This window comes from Coturnix japonica, chromosome 11 (genome assembly GCF_054131305.1).
Source record: "Coturnix japonica strain WE chromosome 11, WE-NBRP24, whole genome shotgun sequence".
NCBI lineage: Eukaryota > Metazoa > Chordata > Aves > Galliformes > Phasianidae > Coturnix > Coturnix japonica.
In genome coordinates, this window is record NC_140673.1 from 20,772,654 (window position 1) to 20,791,348 (window position 18,695).

At 52.1% G+C, this 18,695-nt stretch overlaps 1 protein-coding gene across 1 annotated transcript; it reads left to right on the top strand.

The window, feature by feature from the left end:
• Window positions 1-794: 794 nt before the first annotated feature.
• LOC146759051 (uncharacterized) lies at window positions 795-11,306 on the top strand. The gene is made up of 5 exons (XM_085511597.1): window positions 795-879; window positions 7,459-7,923; window positions 8,350-8,661; window positions 8,787-8,944; window positions 9,171-11,306. Exons 1-5 carry the CDS (start codon window positions 813-815, stop codon window positions 9,213-9,215), a joined length of 1,047 nt encoding a protein of 348 aa, XP_085367723.1. The 5' UTR covers window positions 795-812; the 3' UTR covers window positions 9,216-11,306.
• The last annotated feature ends 7,389 nt before the right edge of the window (window positions 11,307-18,695 follow it).

Consider the following 18,695-nt stretch of genomic DNA (forward strand, 5'->3'; position numbering starts at 1 on the left):
GTGCCATGGGATGGAAGGGAACCAGCCCGAGGTGGGCTCAGCAGCTGCAAAGCTGACCATGGGCAGAGGGCATTGATTGCACAGGAGGAGCCCCAAATCTGTGAGTGGTGGAGGCAGGAGGTTGGAGCTCATGGCAGCTGCACGCAGGGCACTGGGGCTGGAAAGGAAGCAGTGGGGCAAAGGGGATTGCATGGGGATTGCATGGGGATCTTGGGGCCTTCCAGAGAACAGTCCCGTAGGGGACTGCCCATGGCCAGCTTTGCAGCATGGCTTCTTCAGAAATGCCACCAGAGGAAGGAAGGGACAGCCTGGTGGCCATCTGGGTTTGTGCTCGGGATGGGATTTCTTTCACCCAGCAAAAATCTGGGGAAAGGCCCTCACAGTGCCTGGAAAGGGCTGCCCAGAGCCCAGGGAGGATGTGGAGCCGGGGGTGTCTCCAGGAGCCCGGGCACCCTGAATGCCCAGGGCAGAGATACGGGGGTGCAGCCTCACCCACAGCTCCGGGCAACCCCAAGTATCACAGGGCTCCAGCGCGATGCCACTTCACATCATCCCCACACCTCTCTGGGGTGGAAGCGCAGTTCTGGGTGCGGCAGAAGCGATGCGGGACCGGACCGGGAGATGCTGAGGGACCGCGCCGGGGGGACCAGACCGGGGATGCCCGGGGCAGGGAAGGGCCGCACCGCGGGTGCCGGTACCGAGCGGGCCGGGGGCGCTGGGAGTGGCGTGTCCGGAGCCGCCCCCACGTGCCGCCCGCCCCGCCCCAGTCCCGCCCCGGTGCCGCCGGCGGAGGCAGCGCGGATCGGCCCAGCATGGAGGGGACGCGGCGCGCCCTGCTCCGCCTCGCCGCCGCGTGCTGCCTGCTCTGCGCCCTGCCAGGTACCAACGGGAGCCGGGAGGGGTGGGGGGTCCCGCCGCTCTCGCAGCACCGGAGCGGCAGCTCGTACCCGGGGATGGGAACCGCGGGCCCCGAAAGTTGCGCGGAGCAGCGCGCTGCGGGGATGCTGCGGGACAAAGCGGCGGGACAAAGCGGCAGCACCGAGTCCCGGCGGCTGCTCCCGGGCCGTTGCTCCGCGGCTCCACGTGGATCGCGGCGGCCACGCGGTGGGAGCGCGGCTCGAGCTGGGGGTGGGGGCATCGCCGGCGGTGCCGGTAAAGCGGGGCAGCCACAAAGCGCCGGGCTCGGCGGGAAGCGGGAGCGCTCCCATGCTCGGCTGCCGGGAAAACAAGAAACGGAATAAAGCCAAAAGCTCCGGCCAGACCCCTGGGGGCGGGGGGTCACAGCACGGCGAGGGCAGCGCTGGGAACGAGGACGCGAAAGCAACTTTGTCTCCGGTAACCGCCCGTGGGGCTGCGGCGTGATCCCATCGGTGCTGCCCGCGGGGCTGCGGCTCTGAGCCCCGGGTGCCGTTTGTGCGGGGTCAGGGCTGAGCGCGGGGAAGCGGCCCCAGACCCACCTGTTGTGCGGGGAACGCACACAGCACAAGGCTCCCGGCCGCTGGCAGCGCGGCTGCGATGCGTGGCTGCAATGCGGGGCTGCGGGGCTCCCAGCAGCTGAGAGCAGCTCGGCCCCACGCTCACCCCATCTCGCGGCTCCGAGCACGTCGGGGTATCCCGGGGAGCTGCCTTCAGGGGGCTCCTGAGAGCCCCTGGCTGCCGTGTGCCACACGCGGGGATGCGGCCGAGTTAATTTTGTGCTGCACTTCTCCTGCCTCGTGCTCGGTGTCCCAGCCCCGGCATCTCTTTGTGGCGCCAGGAAGTGGTACCCATTCAGTTTGGCTCTCGTAGCTCTTGGATCCTCTACTTCACCCCAGATCCAGTTGAGAGAGAAAAGGTTTTGTGAAACAGGCGGCACAGGAGAGCTGCCATCAATAAAGAAAAGCCACATGGAGAGCTCAGCCCTTAATGAGACACCAGAGAACCCCACCAGCACAGTGGAGGTGGAAGGGGTCACCCAAAGCCAAACCTGCCTGGAACTGGGCTCATCCCAGCACTGCAGATGCATCTGTGCCCGGTGCTGCTCCTCGCTGGCCCCACTCTGTTTGCTGTGGGTCCAAACTGCTGCACCCCCTGCACTCTGCCCACCCCAGCTCTCAATGCAGCCTTTCTTCACTGCCTGTGGAAATCCACTTCCTCCAGCACCATCAGCCTTAAAAATAAAACCCCAGGGTAATCCTGGGCTGGGCACTGCACTGCCTCATCTCTTCTGTCCTGAGCAGAGGAGACAGCACAGGGCAGAGAGCAACACCAGCATATGAATCTCATCCATGTGCCCCACAGGAATAACAAGGGGCTGACTACTTTTTACTAGAGGGAGGGATGTAGGCAGCCCCAGCCTGGCTGTTTCCAGCTCCCTGCACCCAGCACTGAGCCGCAGCTCAGTTCTTTCCTTGGAGTGTTGCCCCCCTCCAACCAAGACTCTTGACAGTGCAGGGCTGCAGCACTCACTTCCTCTGGCCACGTTCCTCCATTCCACGGGGGCACAAGCAGACACAAAGGGTGGATGCAGTTGGTACCTCATAGCCAGGAAGGTCCTGGGGCAGGGCAGGATTCCTGGTGTCCAGGCTCCTCCAGCTCACTCCACACCGCCTGGCTTCCCTGCTGACATGGGGCCACTGTTAAGGCAACTGGCTAATTAATTCTCTCCTAATGACATGAGTGCTTCCTCCCCTACAGCTGTGGCTCGCTGTGGTAATCATGGCTGGGGCTGGTTGATGCCAGATCTCCTACTGCTGTGGTGGTTACTGGTGTTAGTGCAGACCCAGACGAGGCTCTGACAATCATGTGTGTCCCCAAATCTCTGAGCAGTCTCTGGGCAGAGTGTCTTCATCACAGCTCAGTACTCAATGGAGGCACAAACTGAACAGCGTGGGAGAATGGGCACCTCCCTGCCAGGCAGCGTGCTGTGCATCTGCATGCAGCCTGAGAAAAATAACTGCCTGGAGAGGTGGCTGCGGCCATGCAGACAGCATGGGCTAAACCCTCCTCTTTGAATGAGGGAGCAGAGGAAAAGCTCCATGCAGACCTGTAGCATGATTTCATGCATGTCTCCCCATCCTGCCACGATGTGTGCACTCCTGGGCTGCTGGGTCCAGCCGATGGGTGCTCCCACACATCCCCCACACCTCCCAGCACCGCCGCCTGCCCCAGGCGTGTCTGTGCTGTTCTTTGCCTTCTCCTGGTATGGAAGAGCCCATGCTTGGCATTCACAGCACCGTTTCCAGGGCTGCTCCTTTCTGCTCACAACTCGCTCTGCCACCCATCCCAACGCAGTGCCACCAAACAAGGTGGTGGCACTGATATATTTCTGCTCCCCCATTTTGCTCCCCTGGGGCTCACACCTGAGGCCCAGCATCTGCACCACCCTGGGGAGGTGTCCCGCTGCCTGCCTGGGCAGGTTGGGCCCTGGGCTGTCTTTTGCCAGCACTGTACTTGCTCAATGCCCTGTATCTAATCGGAGCCCCGTCCCGTGCTCAGCTCGAGGCCTCCTGCCCTGTTGTGCTGCAAGGAGCTCCTGGGTCAGGAGGTATTTCTATTCCTGTCTCTTACTGCAGCCCTTCGCAGTGTGCCTGGCTGGTTCCCAAAGCTGCACTGGGCACTTGACACCTGTGCTTCAGCTCTTGGTTCACTGCTCATACCTGGATCTCTGGCAGCAGAAAGAGCCTGTTCAGCCCCTGTCTGCCAGGATGGGCACAGGGACAGTCCTGGAATCAGCCCTTGTGGCATCCCACCTCCATTGAGGTCCCACGAGGTATCGGGCTGGGACTGGGATCTCAAAGCAGTTGGGGGGTTTGCTGTATAGCATCTCCATCACCCTACCTGAAACCTCTGCCATTCAGGTTCTTTAATTTTGGGCTCTGAGTTACAGTGTAAAGGTCAGGGCTGGCTGCTATTCCAGCTCTGCCTCACAGTGAAATGGAGAGCCTTGGGTTTAAATCCCACTGTCTGGCTTTATTTGCATTCATACTTCAGCTCTCTTTCCTTGAAGAGGTTTTTCTAATTACCTTTGGTTGGTAACCATCAAAATATAATAGCCGGCAACAAAAGAGAATTTCTCCACCTACTTTACTAAGGAAGAGGATGTAATTGCTGAGATAGACACAGGTTACTTTTAAAACATGGTATTAGTTTTGTTTTCCGCTGCATTGTTTGTGAGTTGTTACACTTCAATGGGAACTGGGTTCAGTTAGGGCACCAAAATAGCACTTGGGGAGGGGCAGCTGGATGTGCTCAGCAGGCAGCGGGTTGCAGGGAGTGAGTGCAGGCTGTGATGTACCGTGTGGGAGCCATTGCAGGCACCAGGGATCCCTGATCCTACAGCACCCCGCAAAATCCTGGATGGACCCTTTTCCTTCTTTGTGCTCAGCTCTTGAGGGGGCCTTGTGAGTCTCTTGCAGCAGAGGCTGCAGGCTGCACCCTGTGCTATGCTCCCCTGCAGCATGTGGCTCTGGTACCTCTCAGCCCAGGTTTACTACAGAAGGGATTTTGGAAATGGTGGTGAAATGGAGTCAGATTTGCTTTGGCTCCTGGAGAGCCGTTGTTTCTGGCTGAGATAGGAAGGAGGGTGCAGAGGACACTGTACATCCATGTACAGACCTAATGCAGCCCCTCACTTGGCCCCAGCCCTGCAGCCTGGGCAGGGAGAACACAGCAGGAACAGCCCCGTCTCCTGCAGAGCTGGCTTCCTTCACTCTGGCATATTTATACCACGTCTGCTCCAGAGCTGGTGGGAGCGCAGGCTGATGTGTGGGGGTCCATCAGCGATGCCTGGAGCCTCCCCTTCCCCACAAGTGGGAAGCGTATCCCACTCCCATCCAACGCAGGGGCTTCTCATCCAGCTGCATCCCTCCTTCCCAAGGGCTGCTCTCTTCCTTCCCCCCGTTTCCCAGACAGAGGTCACTGCAGTCAGCGATGTCTGCTGGGAGCTGCACACCCTGCTGCCCTGCCCCAGCATGCTCTGAAATCGTTGTTTCCCAGTGAGCCGGCAGCTGGCCTGGCTCCTTCACTTGCACCACGGCCGTTATTGCTTTGTTATGATCCAAGGGTGACCAGTGTTGTGCCTTGGAAGGTCTATCATGCTCTCTGAGTCCTCCCCTTTCTTTCCTTCCTGAGGCAGAGGGGCCTGGTTTCCTCCTGTCTACAGGAGCTGGAGAGGACGATGCCTCAGGCACTGCAGCCACAGCCTCCCTGGCACCTGGTGCAGGAAGCAGAGCTGCTCCAGGAGGATGCCAGAGTGATGAGCTCCAACCTGCACCTCTGCAAGTAGCTGATAATTAGCTGAAGTCATCATTGCTCAGCGATGGAGCAGCAGCATCTGGGCAGAAGGCCGAGATTTTCAGAGCTGTAGGGTACCAGAGATGCAGGGCCGGCCTCTGCCCCTCTGCTCTGCAGGGCTTGCAGCCGCTGGTGCCCACTGTGATGACAAAACTGGAAATCAAAGCAGAAACTGAGCACATCTTAATGCGAACCGTGGTGGGGCGTTTATATTCTAAAGCTGAAGGAAAACCTATTGGTACTTATGCTCTTCAGCACCCAGAGCTGATACAGACCGCATGAGGGTCCTCCCCTGGCCCCCTCGAGGCCGGGCTGGTGGCTCTGGGTGTGCCCCCACGCGGTGATGGGGATCTTTTGTCTGCCTGCCCCGGAGCGATGGGCATTTACTCACTGTCCATCTCTTTGTCCATCCTATGGGTCTGGCCTTGTTCTCCATCTTCTCACCATCACCTCCTAATGGCTGGAGCTTTTGTGTGAGCTCGGCTGGGGCTTTCCCTCATTCCCGGCTCTCCTTTGTTTCCTGAGCTGGGATGCTGGGCTCAGTGACACGCTAATCAGGTGCCATCTACTGCGGTGCTCAAAGGCCCCTTGGTGGGTTACCCTGCCCAACTGGTCCCAAACTCGCCAATTTTAACATCTGCCAGACGAACAGCATTAGTGGAGTGAGGGGAGCTGCTTCCCCCTACAAACCTCCCTGCCCTGCAGCACCCCTAGGCAGGGATGTCGGCTCTTCTGCAAGGCTCGCTCTGCTTCCCTCTGGTTTTCCATTTTTAGCCAAAAAGTGGCACAAACATTTCAGTGCTGCTCAGCCCTTCGAGCTTCCCCAAAATCTTCTCCCTGCGTTACCCCAGTCACAGCTTACAACCCCATGGGAGGCAGCCCCAGCACAGGCCAGCTATTCAGAGCAGCACATCACCAGGCTTGCTGCTGGCCGGGCACCTGGCCACCGCCTTTCCTGTTTATCCTGCAACAACAGCGCAGCTCTGTGTGTGTTGCTGCATAGGGGCAGGTAGAGGCGTATTTATGGAGCACCCGCCTCTGCCCAGCTGAGATCCTTCACTGCCCAGAGAGGGCTCTGGAGCTGCGGGGTTGGTGGCACACTGCATAGCACGTTCTGGCCACAGCCAGCCAGGTCCTGGACACATGGAAGGGAGAAGTTCTTAAGCTTCTGGTCTTTAAGTTGCTCCGGGCTCCTCTTGAGAGCTCACTCTCTGAATGTGCCTTGCTGGGCTGAGCTGCTTGTTGCTCTCGTGGGACTGGGGCCCTGGGATAGGGAATCAGGGAATCATGGCTCTGTCACTCAGCTCTGGGGTTTGGAATCCTGCAGCTGGTTGGGGTACTGCGAAGGGCTCTGGAGAGAGAAGTATTGTGTCTTTTTTTAGGCCCTGGTAAGTGCTGGAGCTGGAGAAGAGCTTTGATAACTGTGTCCATTCTAAACACTGCTGAGTTTTTCACCTAAGCCTTTGTACCAGAGTGGGCTGCTTTGCTGGTGGGTGAATGTTTCTTGGCTAAGGCACCCCCCTGGGTGCCTCCACTATGGACAGAATGGACACAGTGAGATTTTCTTTAGCACTTTTCTCCTGCGGTTGGCTGTCATGCCTCTGTGGCTTAGGTAGAAATCTGGAATAGAAATAGCAAAAATACTGACCATGCAGTGTTTCCAAATGCTCTGGAGAGTCCAACCTGGTGTGGCAACATTTCTCTGTTGTTTGTTTTTTTTGTGTTTTCTGTTTACACCCTTCAGAAACCCAAACAGGATCCATGTTTGTCAGCTGGCACTGTGAGGGCTTTGCTGTCAAACTGCTGAGCGCATCCAAGGGGGGGGTCCTGCTCACAGCCCTGTCTGCACCAACAGGAGGTGGAGTGGCTCTCCATTCCTATGACAGCAGTCACACTCGATGGTGATGATGTGCTCAGAAATAGCTCATGAAGGCAACTGCCAAAGTATCCCACCAGCTTCTGTACAGCTCTGCTCACACGAGGTACAATTCCTCTGGCCAGGGCAAATAGTGATTTAGCTGAGGTGGTAGGAGGAAGTTATTCAAACCTTTCCTCCAGGTGTGAACTTGTGCTGGATTTGGAGTTACCAGGCTGGGTAGGTTCAGCTCCTGGCCTGTCCTTCTGTTTCATCTCAGTGTGGGATTTCTGAAACATTTTTCAGCACTTCATTACTCTCTTCTGTAGGAGAGGGACAGCAGACAACAGAGACTGCGGTGCTGTCACCTCTTCTTAACACCGTGCCAACCTCTCATCAGCTCAGGGAAGCCTCTAACCTTAGCCCAGACACTACTGCTGTTCCAGAGACGAGCTTGGAGATAAACGTGACTGCTGCAGCACTGAATGCCACTGGAGTTCACCATACAGAGGTGGAGGATGCCTTCATCTCTGCCACCCCCATGGTCGGTACCAAGACAGAAATACTGCAGACTTCCACTGCTGCCAGCCCCACAGGCATCACAGACATACAGCGTGAGCAGCACAACATGAGCTTGTCAGCTAACAGCACTGAAATCCCCTCCCCTGCCTCAACTGTGAGTGCTCTGGAAAAAAGCCCGTCTGACCACAAAGTCACAGAGCCCTTCATTGCAACTGAAGAAATAGACAATGTCAGCAGTGCCACCCCAACACCTCCTCCAAACAGTGTGCCAGGTGAGGTTCTGCCTTTCATGACTGCACAGCCTGGGAACTCTGGGTGCTGAATGGCTCTGCTCCCATGAACTCTTGTAGGAACTGGAGATGGGGTACTGAGTTACAGGTGCTCTAAGTTCAGCATCCGCCCTGAAAATCCCATTAGTCATGGCATTAATTCTGTTGGCTGCTTGCTTGGATGTTGACTGTTTGCAGTGAAGGCCACATATGAAAAATAAGTGGGCTTTCTAGCACCATGCCTTACAGTGTGGCTCAGCTGTGCCAGTGCTGTAGGACACTCTTTCTAACCCAAAAGGTTGTCAGTAAGCTGCTATTCCTATAGTCCCCCAGTGTCTTCTCTACAACCTTACTTCCACCTTGTCCAGTCCACAGCACAATACACTTCCACTTTATCCTTTGAAATAATTGTTTGTTCCTATTTTGCAGCAACAACCAACAGATCTCAGTTGGAGCCAACCGATGGGCAGAACACTGGGCCCACAGCAGCAAGAGCTGACACCAGGCCAGAAACGAGCCCTACAATGGCCACAGAGGTGGAGCCCTCTGCTCCCATTTCCACTGTAGGGAGCACATCTCCTGCCAGCACCTCCAGTACTGTTATGATGAGACTCCCCGTGACCAGCCCTCCTACCACCAGCACAGCTGCCAACCCCACCAGCACATCTCCAGTGGGGCAGCAATTGGGACCCATGCATGAAAAAGCTTCTGTGTTGGATGTTGGTGATGATGAAAATCCAGGTAAATGCTCTGCACTTGTCCCTGTTCTTGCAAAACACAGCAGGTTGGGGGTACCTCAAATTTCTTCTCGGTTGTACTGAGCAGAACAACTGTGAAGACTCTAATTTGGCCCCATTCCCTTGCAGAGCTCCCAGGTTCTCCTGCAATGAGGGCTGACCCCTTGGTAATCGCAGTGATCTCTGTCTTCATCGTCATGGTGGGCATCCTGGGCTTGGTGGGCTTCCTGAGATACCGCCAGCACAACAGCCGCATGGAGTTCCGACGCCTGCAGGACCTGCCCATGGTGAGCGATGCCTCAGCACTGCCTTGCTTCTGGCTTTCTGCTGCTGGGCAGTTCTCTTTCTTCTCTCCAAAACACACAGAACAGGAGAGCAAGTGTCCAAAGATCCATTACAAAGGGGTGATGTTGACGGTTGGGCAAATGGCCATGCTGTGACAGTGGGGATGGTGAGGCTGGGGCCGTACATCATGCAGACGTCCCACTAAAACATATTCTTCTCTGTTTCCAGGATGACATGATGGAGGATACCCCCCTCTCACTCTACAGCTACTAGGCAGCCGGGCTGCCTCTGCCTGGTAGGCTGAACTTCCCAGAGGAGAAGGCCTTGAGGACTTGGTCCCAGACAATCTGATGACAAACGAGGGGGCTCTGACTTGCACACAGCTGAAAGATTGTTTTCAGATGGCTTTTGGTTTTTAGATATTTTAAATAGTTCAGTGTTGAAATTCTTTATGCTGGAAATCAGAGCTCAGGTCTGGCTTATTCCTCTGGGCTCTCCTAGAAAAGATATCCCAAAGAGGTGCCTCCTCCTTTTAGTGTGGTGACCGATTAGCAAAGACAACCTTTACCGTCATGTTCTGCATGGAGCTCTTCTGCCCATCTTGACAGCTGCTGCTTTCAGAGGGGATGGATGAGTGAGCCATGCAAAAGCTGTTACACTGGTGGAGTCAGCACAGGAGACTGCTGTTTTCTAAGGGAGCCGAGGATGCGGAGATCCGTTCTCTGACGCTCCCTCTTGTTCTGTACATGTTTTTTTTTTTTCAGTTTTGTTTTTTCCTTGCACTTTTTTTTGCTGTTGTTGTTCCTGTTTCAGCTTTAGTCCTGGGCTTGGCACTGCCTACCCTGAAACACCTACTGGGACGATGACAGACCGCCCTGCTTCCTTCCTACATGCACACCTTTCCTCATTAAGGGAAAACAGTTCTGTGGCTGCTTGAGAAGTACCCTTACTTAGAAACTGCTGGAAGGACACTGTGATTTTAGCTCAACAGGGCTTGTCAGGACTCACTCAGCTGCCAACCAGACACACTAACTTAACCTCACCACAACTAGGAAACTGGGTCTGCAATGCTTGCTGCTTTCAGTGTAAGCTATTGCCCAGGCTTTAAAAACACTTTAGTCCACCTTTCTGTCTGCATCAACATGTCTTTCTTCAGATACTTCCCATTTTACTGCTGGGATCTTGTTTCTGAAAGCTATTGTACAAAACTAGTACTGCACTGTCCCTCCTCTAAGCACAAGGTCAAAGCTCCTTTGTAACGTTGGTCTTTGAGCCAGTTAGTGTCCTGTCCTGGGGACAAAACCTGGACGTAGTGCCTTCCTCCCTTCCCTTTCTAGGTGTTAGTCTGATTAGATTCTGCACTTTTGCCTCAAAATATCACTGGTGTAAACTGCAAGGCTTTAAGTTCCTGCAAGGAAACCCAGAGGTCAGATCCTCTGAGCTCAAGTCTAAGGGTTTTCAGGTGCCTTTGCTTCAGATAGTGTATGGCACGGAAGTTTTCATGTCATGAATACTGGCTCCTGTCTTCTAATTCACATTTGATTGCGGGTAAAGAGAAGCACATATCCACTCAAGAGCATTGGATTTCTGACTAAGCTGTTCCCTTGGGACAAAGCAAGGGCTAGAAGTTACATACAGTTATCTCCTGCTCTGCTCTTAGAAGCCTCTGTTTCTCCTTCTTCAGTAGCAGTGCTCACAGAGCCCACAGACAATGGATAACAAGACTCACTACCAAAAGTATCTATCTTTTTCCAGTGCTGTTACTATTCTTCTTAGCAGGGAAAGGCAAAATTCCCCTTCAAATGATCTGCAAAGCCCAGAAATGGAGCAGAAGTGGTCAAATGGATGAACCAAGGAAGGCAGCAGTTCCTCCTTCCAAAAGGCTGACAAGTAGCTGCCGTGCAGTTTGGGTTCAGCTGTTGGCTTTGGCCTTGTGTCTGTTTATTGTAAGGGTGCCCAGTACAACGGGGTAGGACGGTTGGTTCTCTCCTCCTATTATTGCATGAAAACTGAAGGGCAATTGTCACAGCTCCAAAGCTTTTGTATCAAGCATTGTCTGCACAGAGCAATCTCCTTAGCTACAGGCTCGTTCCCCCGCCGCAGGGCAGGGTGCTACTGTTTTTTTGGCACAAAGAGAGGCAAGCTCATGGTGGAAAATAAAACTCCATCCTGGCTGGAACTGGTGTAGGCTGGAAAACCATCTCTGCACCAAACAGGGCAGGGGCTGGCTGCTCTGGGTTCCCATTTGCTGTGCAGGGGAAAGGGGTGAGGGAAGAAACTCACCCGACACCAAAGTGCAACTTTCTTTGTAAGATATGTTAATAGTGGATTTTTTTTTTCCGCAATAAAGTTACAAATTCCAAAGGCGTGCCCCACATCCTCATATTTTGCCATGGTTTTATTAGATGAAATCTGTCTTAAGAGAGCCACATCAATCTAATGTACAGACTGTCCTTTGTTTCCAACTGAAGCTGACAATAGATGGCAATAAGGACAGCTGTAACCTTCTGTTTACAGAAATGTCCTCAGAGCCAGTCTAACCCAAACCTGGGAACATTGGTTGGAATGGATGATCACAGTGGTCTTTCCAAATGTAACAATTCTATGATCTGCCCTGCTTCTTTCTATAGTGCAAACTGAAAAGCAAATTGAAATGAACACACCTGTTTAGATTTATAGCTGAGGTGAGGCTGCCAGGTTTGGAGATGGACCACAGAGCAGTTGCATGGGCTTCTCCACACAGCAAAGAAAGCTTTAGCAACAGTTGTTTTCTGGTTCTGACAATTTCCACACATTCCTCTGAACACAGCACTTGATGGTCTCCTGGGGCTTAGTTTTAATGGCTCTTGGGCCAAGGCACAATTACAGTTCATGAGCACAGGGACAAGAATTGATCAAATCGTGTTTGAAGCCAAATGGGAGGGAAATAAACACAGATCAGAGCTAGAGACCCACCTGCCTTCTCTGCCCCTTCCTCCTTCCCTCCCCTGGCTCATGGTTTGAAGAGTGGATAACAGCCCTGTTCTTACCACCCCTTAGAGCAGAGCGCAAGATGTGTTGCACTGAGTAGGAACAAGAGTGCAGCAGGAAGGCATAGAGGCACAGCAGTGCATTGCAGTAATGAAGGCTATGAAATGATGCATAACCTGTGAAATTTTCAGCCCATGGCCAAGCAACATTCTTGTATTTGAGGGAGAACAGAAAATGCCTACTCTTGTTTTCCAAGTACCAAGGAAGGAAGCAGCAGGCTGTGTGCCTCCATGTTATTTATACTCAATTATCTATAACTATACTCAATTCAGTAAAAATGCAGATTTCTCATGGGGGAAGAGAGAGGAGTTTTAACAAACGTTCCTCCTGAACCTCTGCCAGAGATGTTCCCATCCAACTGCTGCTCTGCATTGCTGCAGAGTGGGATCTTCAGTCCTTCAGTCCATCCCCCACAGAGTCAAAAGAAATCATACGGTTCCCAATCATGAAACAGCCGAATATGTGGTCCTGCTCATTTGTCACAGAGCAGAAAGCAAAGCTGGAAGACCATGACTACTAACATCAGAGTTTCTGTCAATATCAGGCTTCCTACAATGTGGGTTTTTTGCTTTATTGGTAATCCTCCAGAACACCATAAAATGATCAAAAGTCTTCAAACTTCCCCATACAACCACATTTGAATGGTTATACTTCCACACACAAATGCTGTTTCCCCACAGATGTGAGAAAACCAACTCTTCCCCAAAGCACAACTTGGGGACGGTGTGAGATTGCAGAGCACCATCATCAGCCAGAGTAGGACATTTCCATTGCAGCTGGGAATATACAGCTTGCAAACTCCATCCTCTGCCACAGCAGATCTTCTAATGTTAATAAGCTTTTATAAGCAATCACTATTAACACAAAAGAAGCATAGGATGCCAGACGGTGTCAAACCTGATAGATTTGTGCATTTTAAAGACAAAGCAATCAATGCACTGATCTGCATGGCAGCCTGCACAGCTTTCTGTGTGCTTATTCCCACTTCCTGCCTAATAAATACACTTGAAAGACGTCCTTAGCCCAGGTTTGCTCCTCATGCACCAGCAGTTCAACAATGGTTAGCCTCAGTTCCTCTGCAATAATTTTTCCCCCATCAGCCAAATAACTCCCTGCACCACAAACCCAGCATGATCTCCATCAGACGAGCTGTGGTCACAGCTGCAAGAAAATCAGTGTGTTTCTGTTCCTACTGTTCAGTTCTCTCTCTGTTTACAGGTAGACCCAATCCCCCACCCACAGTTCAAATAAAGAAAGAGCACAGTAAGTTACCACAGGTATCCTCCCAACCATAAAACAGGTCTCCCTGTGATGAACTGCCCAGAATTAATGCATCCCTGCAGCAGAAGCCTTTTGCTCAGGCTCTTTGAACTATAATGGAACATCTGTTGACAGTTTCCCGCAGGGGAACTTCTCCCCTCCCCTGTTTTAATCCTCTCTCCTTCAGAAGTACTTCTGCTCTGAAATTAGACACACCAGTTGCCACAGATTGACTCTCACAGGCATGGAAAGGTCTTTCCTGGGAGTTGCAGGAAGAAGGACAAGCAGCCACAGCCCTCTTTGGGATGCTCCTATAAGCTGCTGTTAGGTCTGAATTGCAGAATTATAGGTTCAGCTTGGAGCAAGGCAAGGCTCGTGGTTTGTGGAGCACACCTTTCAGCTGGGCTCAGGGGTTCATTGGATTCTGACTCAGAGTTTTATCAGGGACAACTGTGAATGCTGGCTGTGCCTTCTGGTCATATATGGGGACACAGGGAACAAGCCACTGGCCTCATTTCTTCCATTTCCTCACTGATAACCTTGGGGGAAATTAAATAATTTTCAATTATTTATTTTTTTTTAAAGGATCTCAAAGCTTTCATGCTTAAAGTGGTTGGGCACAAGGCTGTTTGTGGCTGGCTGGCAGAAAGGAAACCTGTCTCCTTTTAGACAGGGGGCTGAGAGGCACTGGCACGACAGCTCGCTTTGTTCTGCTGTCCCACCTGGTGCCCACACTGAGTGACAGAACTGTGCCCTGACATTCCAGCCACCGGAGCTGCCCTTGATACCCTCACCATGATCTGCTAATGGCTCCTCACGTACCCAGATCCACTGTAAGAAGCAGAGTTGAACGCTGGGAAGCAGCTGTTCCCTGGTGAGAGAAAACTAACTGATCTCAGCTTGAGCTTCAAAGCAAAAGCCACTGTTGGTGCAGCTGAGTGAAATGAAGGCCGCAGAAGCAGCTGCTGCCTCTGCACCCAGTCTTGTCTGTGCTCTGGTCCCCACCTGATATCCGCTGCTTTTCTAACCAGCTCCAGCTAAGCTCTGCTGTGCCCACCTTCCTCAATCTGTGCCACATCCCCACACCCTTTATACTGACTGAGAAGATGGCATCAAAGGGAACGCCACAGATCTGCCTCCTGCACTATCCCATGGGTAGGAAACAACCTTCCCCACTGAACAGGCACTTCTTTCCATCCTCCACATTAAAGAAAGCTTTTTCCGATGAATATTAAAGGCCATGCAGGTGTAGTTCAGGCAAGGCAGGTCACTGCTGAGGTCATTTGCTCCAGTGTATTTCTGGTCTCATTTCCTGCACCACTCTCCTCCAGCTCAAGACACAGTATGGAGACAGCCTCACAATCTATAGCACCAGAACAAGGAATGGGCCTTCCTCAGGCTCCTTACCCCACCTGCCCCAAGAACAAATGACAAACCTGGCATGTACCTCAGAATAAAAGCCACAAGGAAAAAATCCAACCCCCTGATACGACATGGAGGCTCCTTAGGTGCTGCCCTGACAACAACCTGACATCTACAGAGATGTCAGATTACAGCTGCAGCTACAAAGCAGTTATTCGTTGCTGGTTTGCTAGTAAAGTCTGAGTCAGCAGGATTAGTAAATCGGGAAAACAGAACACAGGGCAGTTTAATATGCCTTACAGCCTCCATTCACAAGAATCTTAAGCATCTTATTAAAGTAGGGCATGAATATTTTCTTTTAAAGGAACATTAGCCCTTTGTTCCCAATTTCCTTTAATGCTGAGCGTTAACGCAAACACAAGGAGGTTTTATATCCTAAAAGCAAGGCAGGAATCCAAAAGGATAAAGAGGCTGAGGGATGAACCTTCATGAAGCAAGCAATTTCCACCTTCCTAATCTCACTGGCTGCGTGTCAGCTCCAAAACAAAGATGGAGCCACATTAAAAAGTGGTATCTTGGAGCTGCCGGAGGAAGTGATAAGTATCATAATTGGCCCTCACACGCAGCTTTACATTACCTTGACACAAGATGGGGGGAGGATGAAAGAAGACACAGGCACACACATGTTACCTCTGTCCTTGGCATAGCTCAGAGCAAAGGTTTAGCTGTGGCCTGAGCACTAGTCTGGAACTCCAAGCGCTGCTGCCTTCATGCTTTTACATGCCTAACACCCATCCCCACCAGTACTACTGGACATAGCAAGTGCCCCCATCAAACCATCAGTATGAACTCTGGAGGGCCCAGAACAGCAGACATAAAAAGCTTCTGTAGACTCTACCATTTACATTACTGTGACAAACATCTGTAAGTCTTGAGAGTGCAGGCACTTCACTCACCTTCAGGCACTTCAGTCTCTGCAGTGCTGGAAAGCCCAAGGGAGCTGAGGTCTTTGAAACTGAATTCTGAGATAGAACTCTCACCCAAAGATGGAGAAAACCACTTTGCCTCACAGCAAGTTTCTGCTTCTCCCTTAAAAGAAAGAAGGAAAGAAGCAGCAGGTTAGGTCAGAAGTTCAAGGATGAACCTACATCTCCACAGCCCACCTCTTCTGACAACTCTTATATGGAGAAACTGCTGCCATTCTGATTTAATTGCATTTCATCTATTGCACGAGTGCCAACAATGGCATAAGGCAGCAGACAGCAAACCCCATGATACACAAACCTTGGCAGGAAAAATGTACAGGGACTGGATTTCGTCTGTCTTTGACACCAATGGCCCCAACCAACTACATCATACAGGAGTAAAACACAAAGCCTGGGTCAGTTCATTTCTGCTCGAAGCCACAGTCACAATGGCAAACACTTTCAGTGCAGCAGCCAGCCCGTGTTGGGAAGGAACCGCAGAGCACCTCACCTGTGAGTTCTCCAAACCAGAAAGTTGGAATATCCCATCCCAGACGTGCTGTTTTCAGCAGAGAAAGCATCTGGCAGCAGAACACCTCCCTCCACACCTAGCCCTGCTATCTCTATTGTGCCAATCCTGTTATCTCAGTTGTGCCAGCCCTGGGAAACACATTACAACAAAACAAAGCAAAACCAACAATGATGCATTTGTTAGAACCAGCTCAGATCAGATTTACAGCACAACAAGGGCAGTGGCAGAGGCTCCTGAGGCAGTGTGCCGTGAGACCAGGGCAGGAAAAAGCAGAGGGGTGGGCACATTTCATGCTGATATTGACAGCAAGACCCATCCCAGGAAATCACAGCCTGACATCACAGTGAGACACAACATGGGGAGGCATTAGGCTCCTCTAGAAAGAAAGAGTGAATAGACATCTATCCATAGGAGAACTGCAGTGAAGTTCCATTATTGCATTCAACATCTCACCAAATTGATCCAATAACCTTTATCAAAGAAAACCTAATAACAGAGCCGTGCTGACCTCCACGCTCAGTGTACACTAATGCTTCTCTAGTAATAAAGACAGGCAGTAACACGCCTATGGTCATGAGCAAGAAAGATCAGAAGAGCAAACAAGGAAGTAAGATACCCTTTAACTCCATCTCAGTCACCAAACCGCCACAGTTTGTGCCCTGTGCTCATGCTTAATGCAGGGAAACAGCCCCTCCGCTGGGTCAGCAAGAGGTTTCAAAAGCTTTGGATGGAAAGTGGAAAGAAAATCCTTTATGCTACAGGCAACACAGCATTGTGGTTTGGTGATATTTATTTACCGTCCTGAAGAACACGGAGCATAAAAGCTCCTTTTGTGTGAGCACTACATGACGACACCCAGTCATGCTGCCTCCCATGCAATGGCAGCAGCAGCCTGGGGAGATGAATGGGTGTGCTGTGGTTTTAATAAAAATAAAATGCATATACACACCTGTGACATAGAGCTCTCAAAATGACATCACTGCTTCCTTCTCTGGGTGCTGTTTTGCCATAGCATGAGGCTGCATGAGAAAGCAAACTCTGGGGGCAATGACACGAATCTCCATCTCAACCTGTGACCATTCAGACATCTGACAGCTCTCCCAGGGCAGCTGTGGTCACACAGATAAGAGTACAATTAGACAGAGCCAGAAAGGTCTGAGGATTCTCAACAAGGAAGCTCAGACATCACTCTTATGTTCAGGGAGCGGGTCAGGGCCCTGGGGTAGGGGTTGGAGGAGCAGGGGCCAAGCTAGGAGAGGTCAGAGGCACAAGTTTAGTTTCCAACAGCAGAGCATGTGAGGGAGGGATGAGACGGCTCAAGGAAGCAGTGAGCCAACTCTGATCCTGTCAGCTCAGCTCTAAGGACAGCCAGGAAGAGAACAGCAAGTACTCACTCATAACACCCACACAGAATTAGCTGAAAATGCTAAATCCCAGGGCATGTCTATTAGTCTGCCATTCAAACCCCTTGCTGCCAGTCTCAGGGCTGAACACTTGCCTGCACCAGACAGGGCACACACTTGAGCCGTACCCACTTGGAGCTTTTCCAGTTCAGAATTTAAGAAGAAGACTTCGCCTCGCAGGGCTGACGAATCCACGACCTTCAGCATCAGCACAAAACCAGAACCACAACAGGCACGGAGATTAACTGTGCCCCACACGACAAATACTCCTCAGGCAGGTACAAAGGGCACCATATGGGAAGCTGGCAAACAAGGGCTGTAAGATGAGAGATCAGCCCCCAGCACCTCTGAGCTTGCCAGCGCAGGCCCTGTGAGAGCTGGCTTAGGCAGCAGCAAGCAGCGGCACAGCCCTGCAGCTCCCAGGCAGGTATTCATTCACCTTGAAGCTCAGGAGCTGCACAGAGCTGGGAATCCCTGAAATCCCTTAGAGATGTGTCCTATGTGCCTGATGTGGCTGTGCAAGCATCCTCCTGCAGCTGGAGGCTCCAGAACGTGCTGCTCAGTGCAAAAGATACAGTCCTCCAAAAAATCACCTATCACTCCATTTTGGCTGCGGTAGGACCTGTAATATCAGGATATTTACATTATTCCTCACTGATACACGTGTTGAGGCCACCTAACTGCCCTCCCCAAAAGGCTCCAGCTAAACTATACTCTGCATCCCATTTTCCATCTCTGTTGCCAGGCAAAACCTAACAAAACGAAATCCACCCCCAGCTCTCCCAAAGGCGAGGGATGGATGCAGAGCCTGCAGGGCGAGCTGCACGCACACCATCCTCCCACAGCTCTCCCAGAGCACAGCGTGGAGTCACAGCAGATTTCTGCTTGAGAATTAGCGCAGGAAAGAGCACGGCTAATAAGCTGGAAATACAGGAAAACTTGGAGAAGGAATTAATGCTAAACAAGAGAGACGCAACCCTTCAAGTCCTCCTCCTACATAGGACATGGATACAAAGCTCCTGGGGGGTCTAGACAGCATCAGGGAGCCCCATAAAGGACATCAGGATGCCTGAAGCAGTTCTGTCCCAGAGGTTGGGCAGATGTGAAGCAGGACTCAGGGTTAACAGCAGGAAAAGGCCGCACTGTAACTAATGGTGAGGGCGATGGGAGCCGCTATGGAGATGGCAGTGAGGAGCCCAGC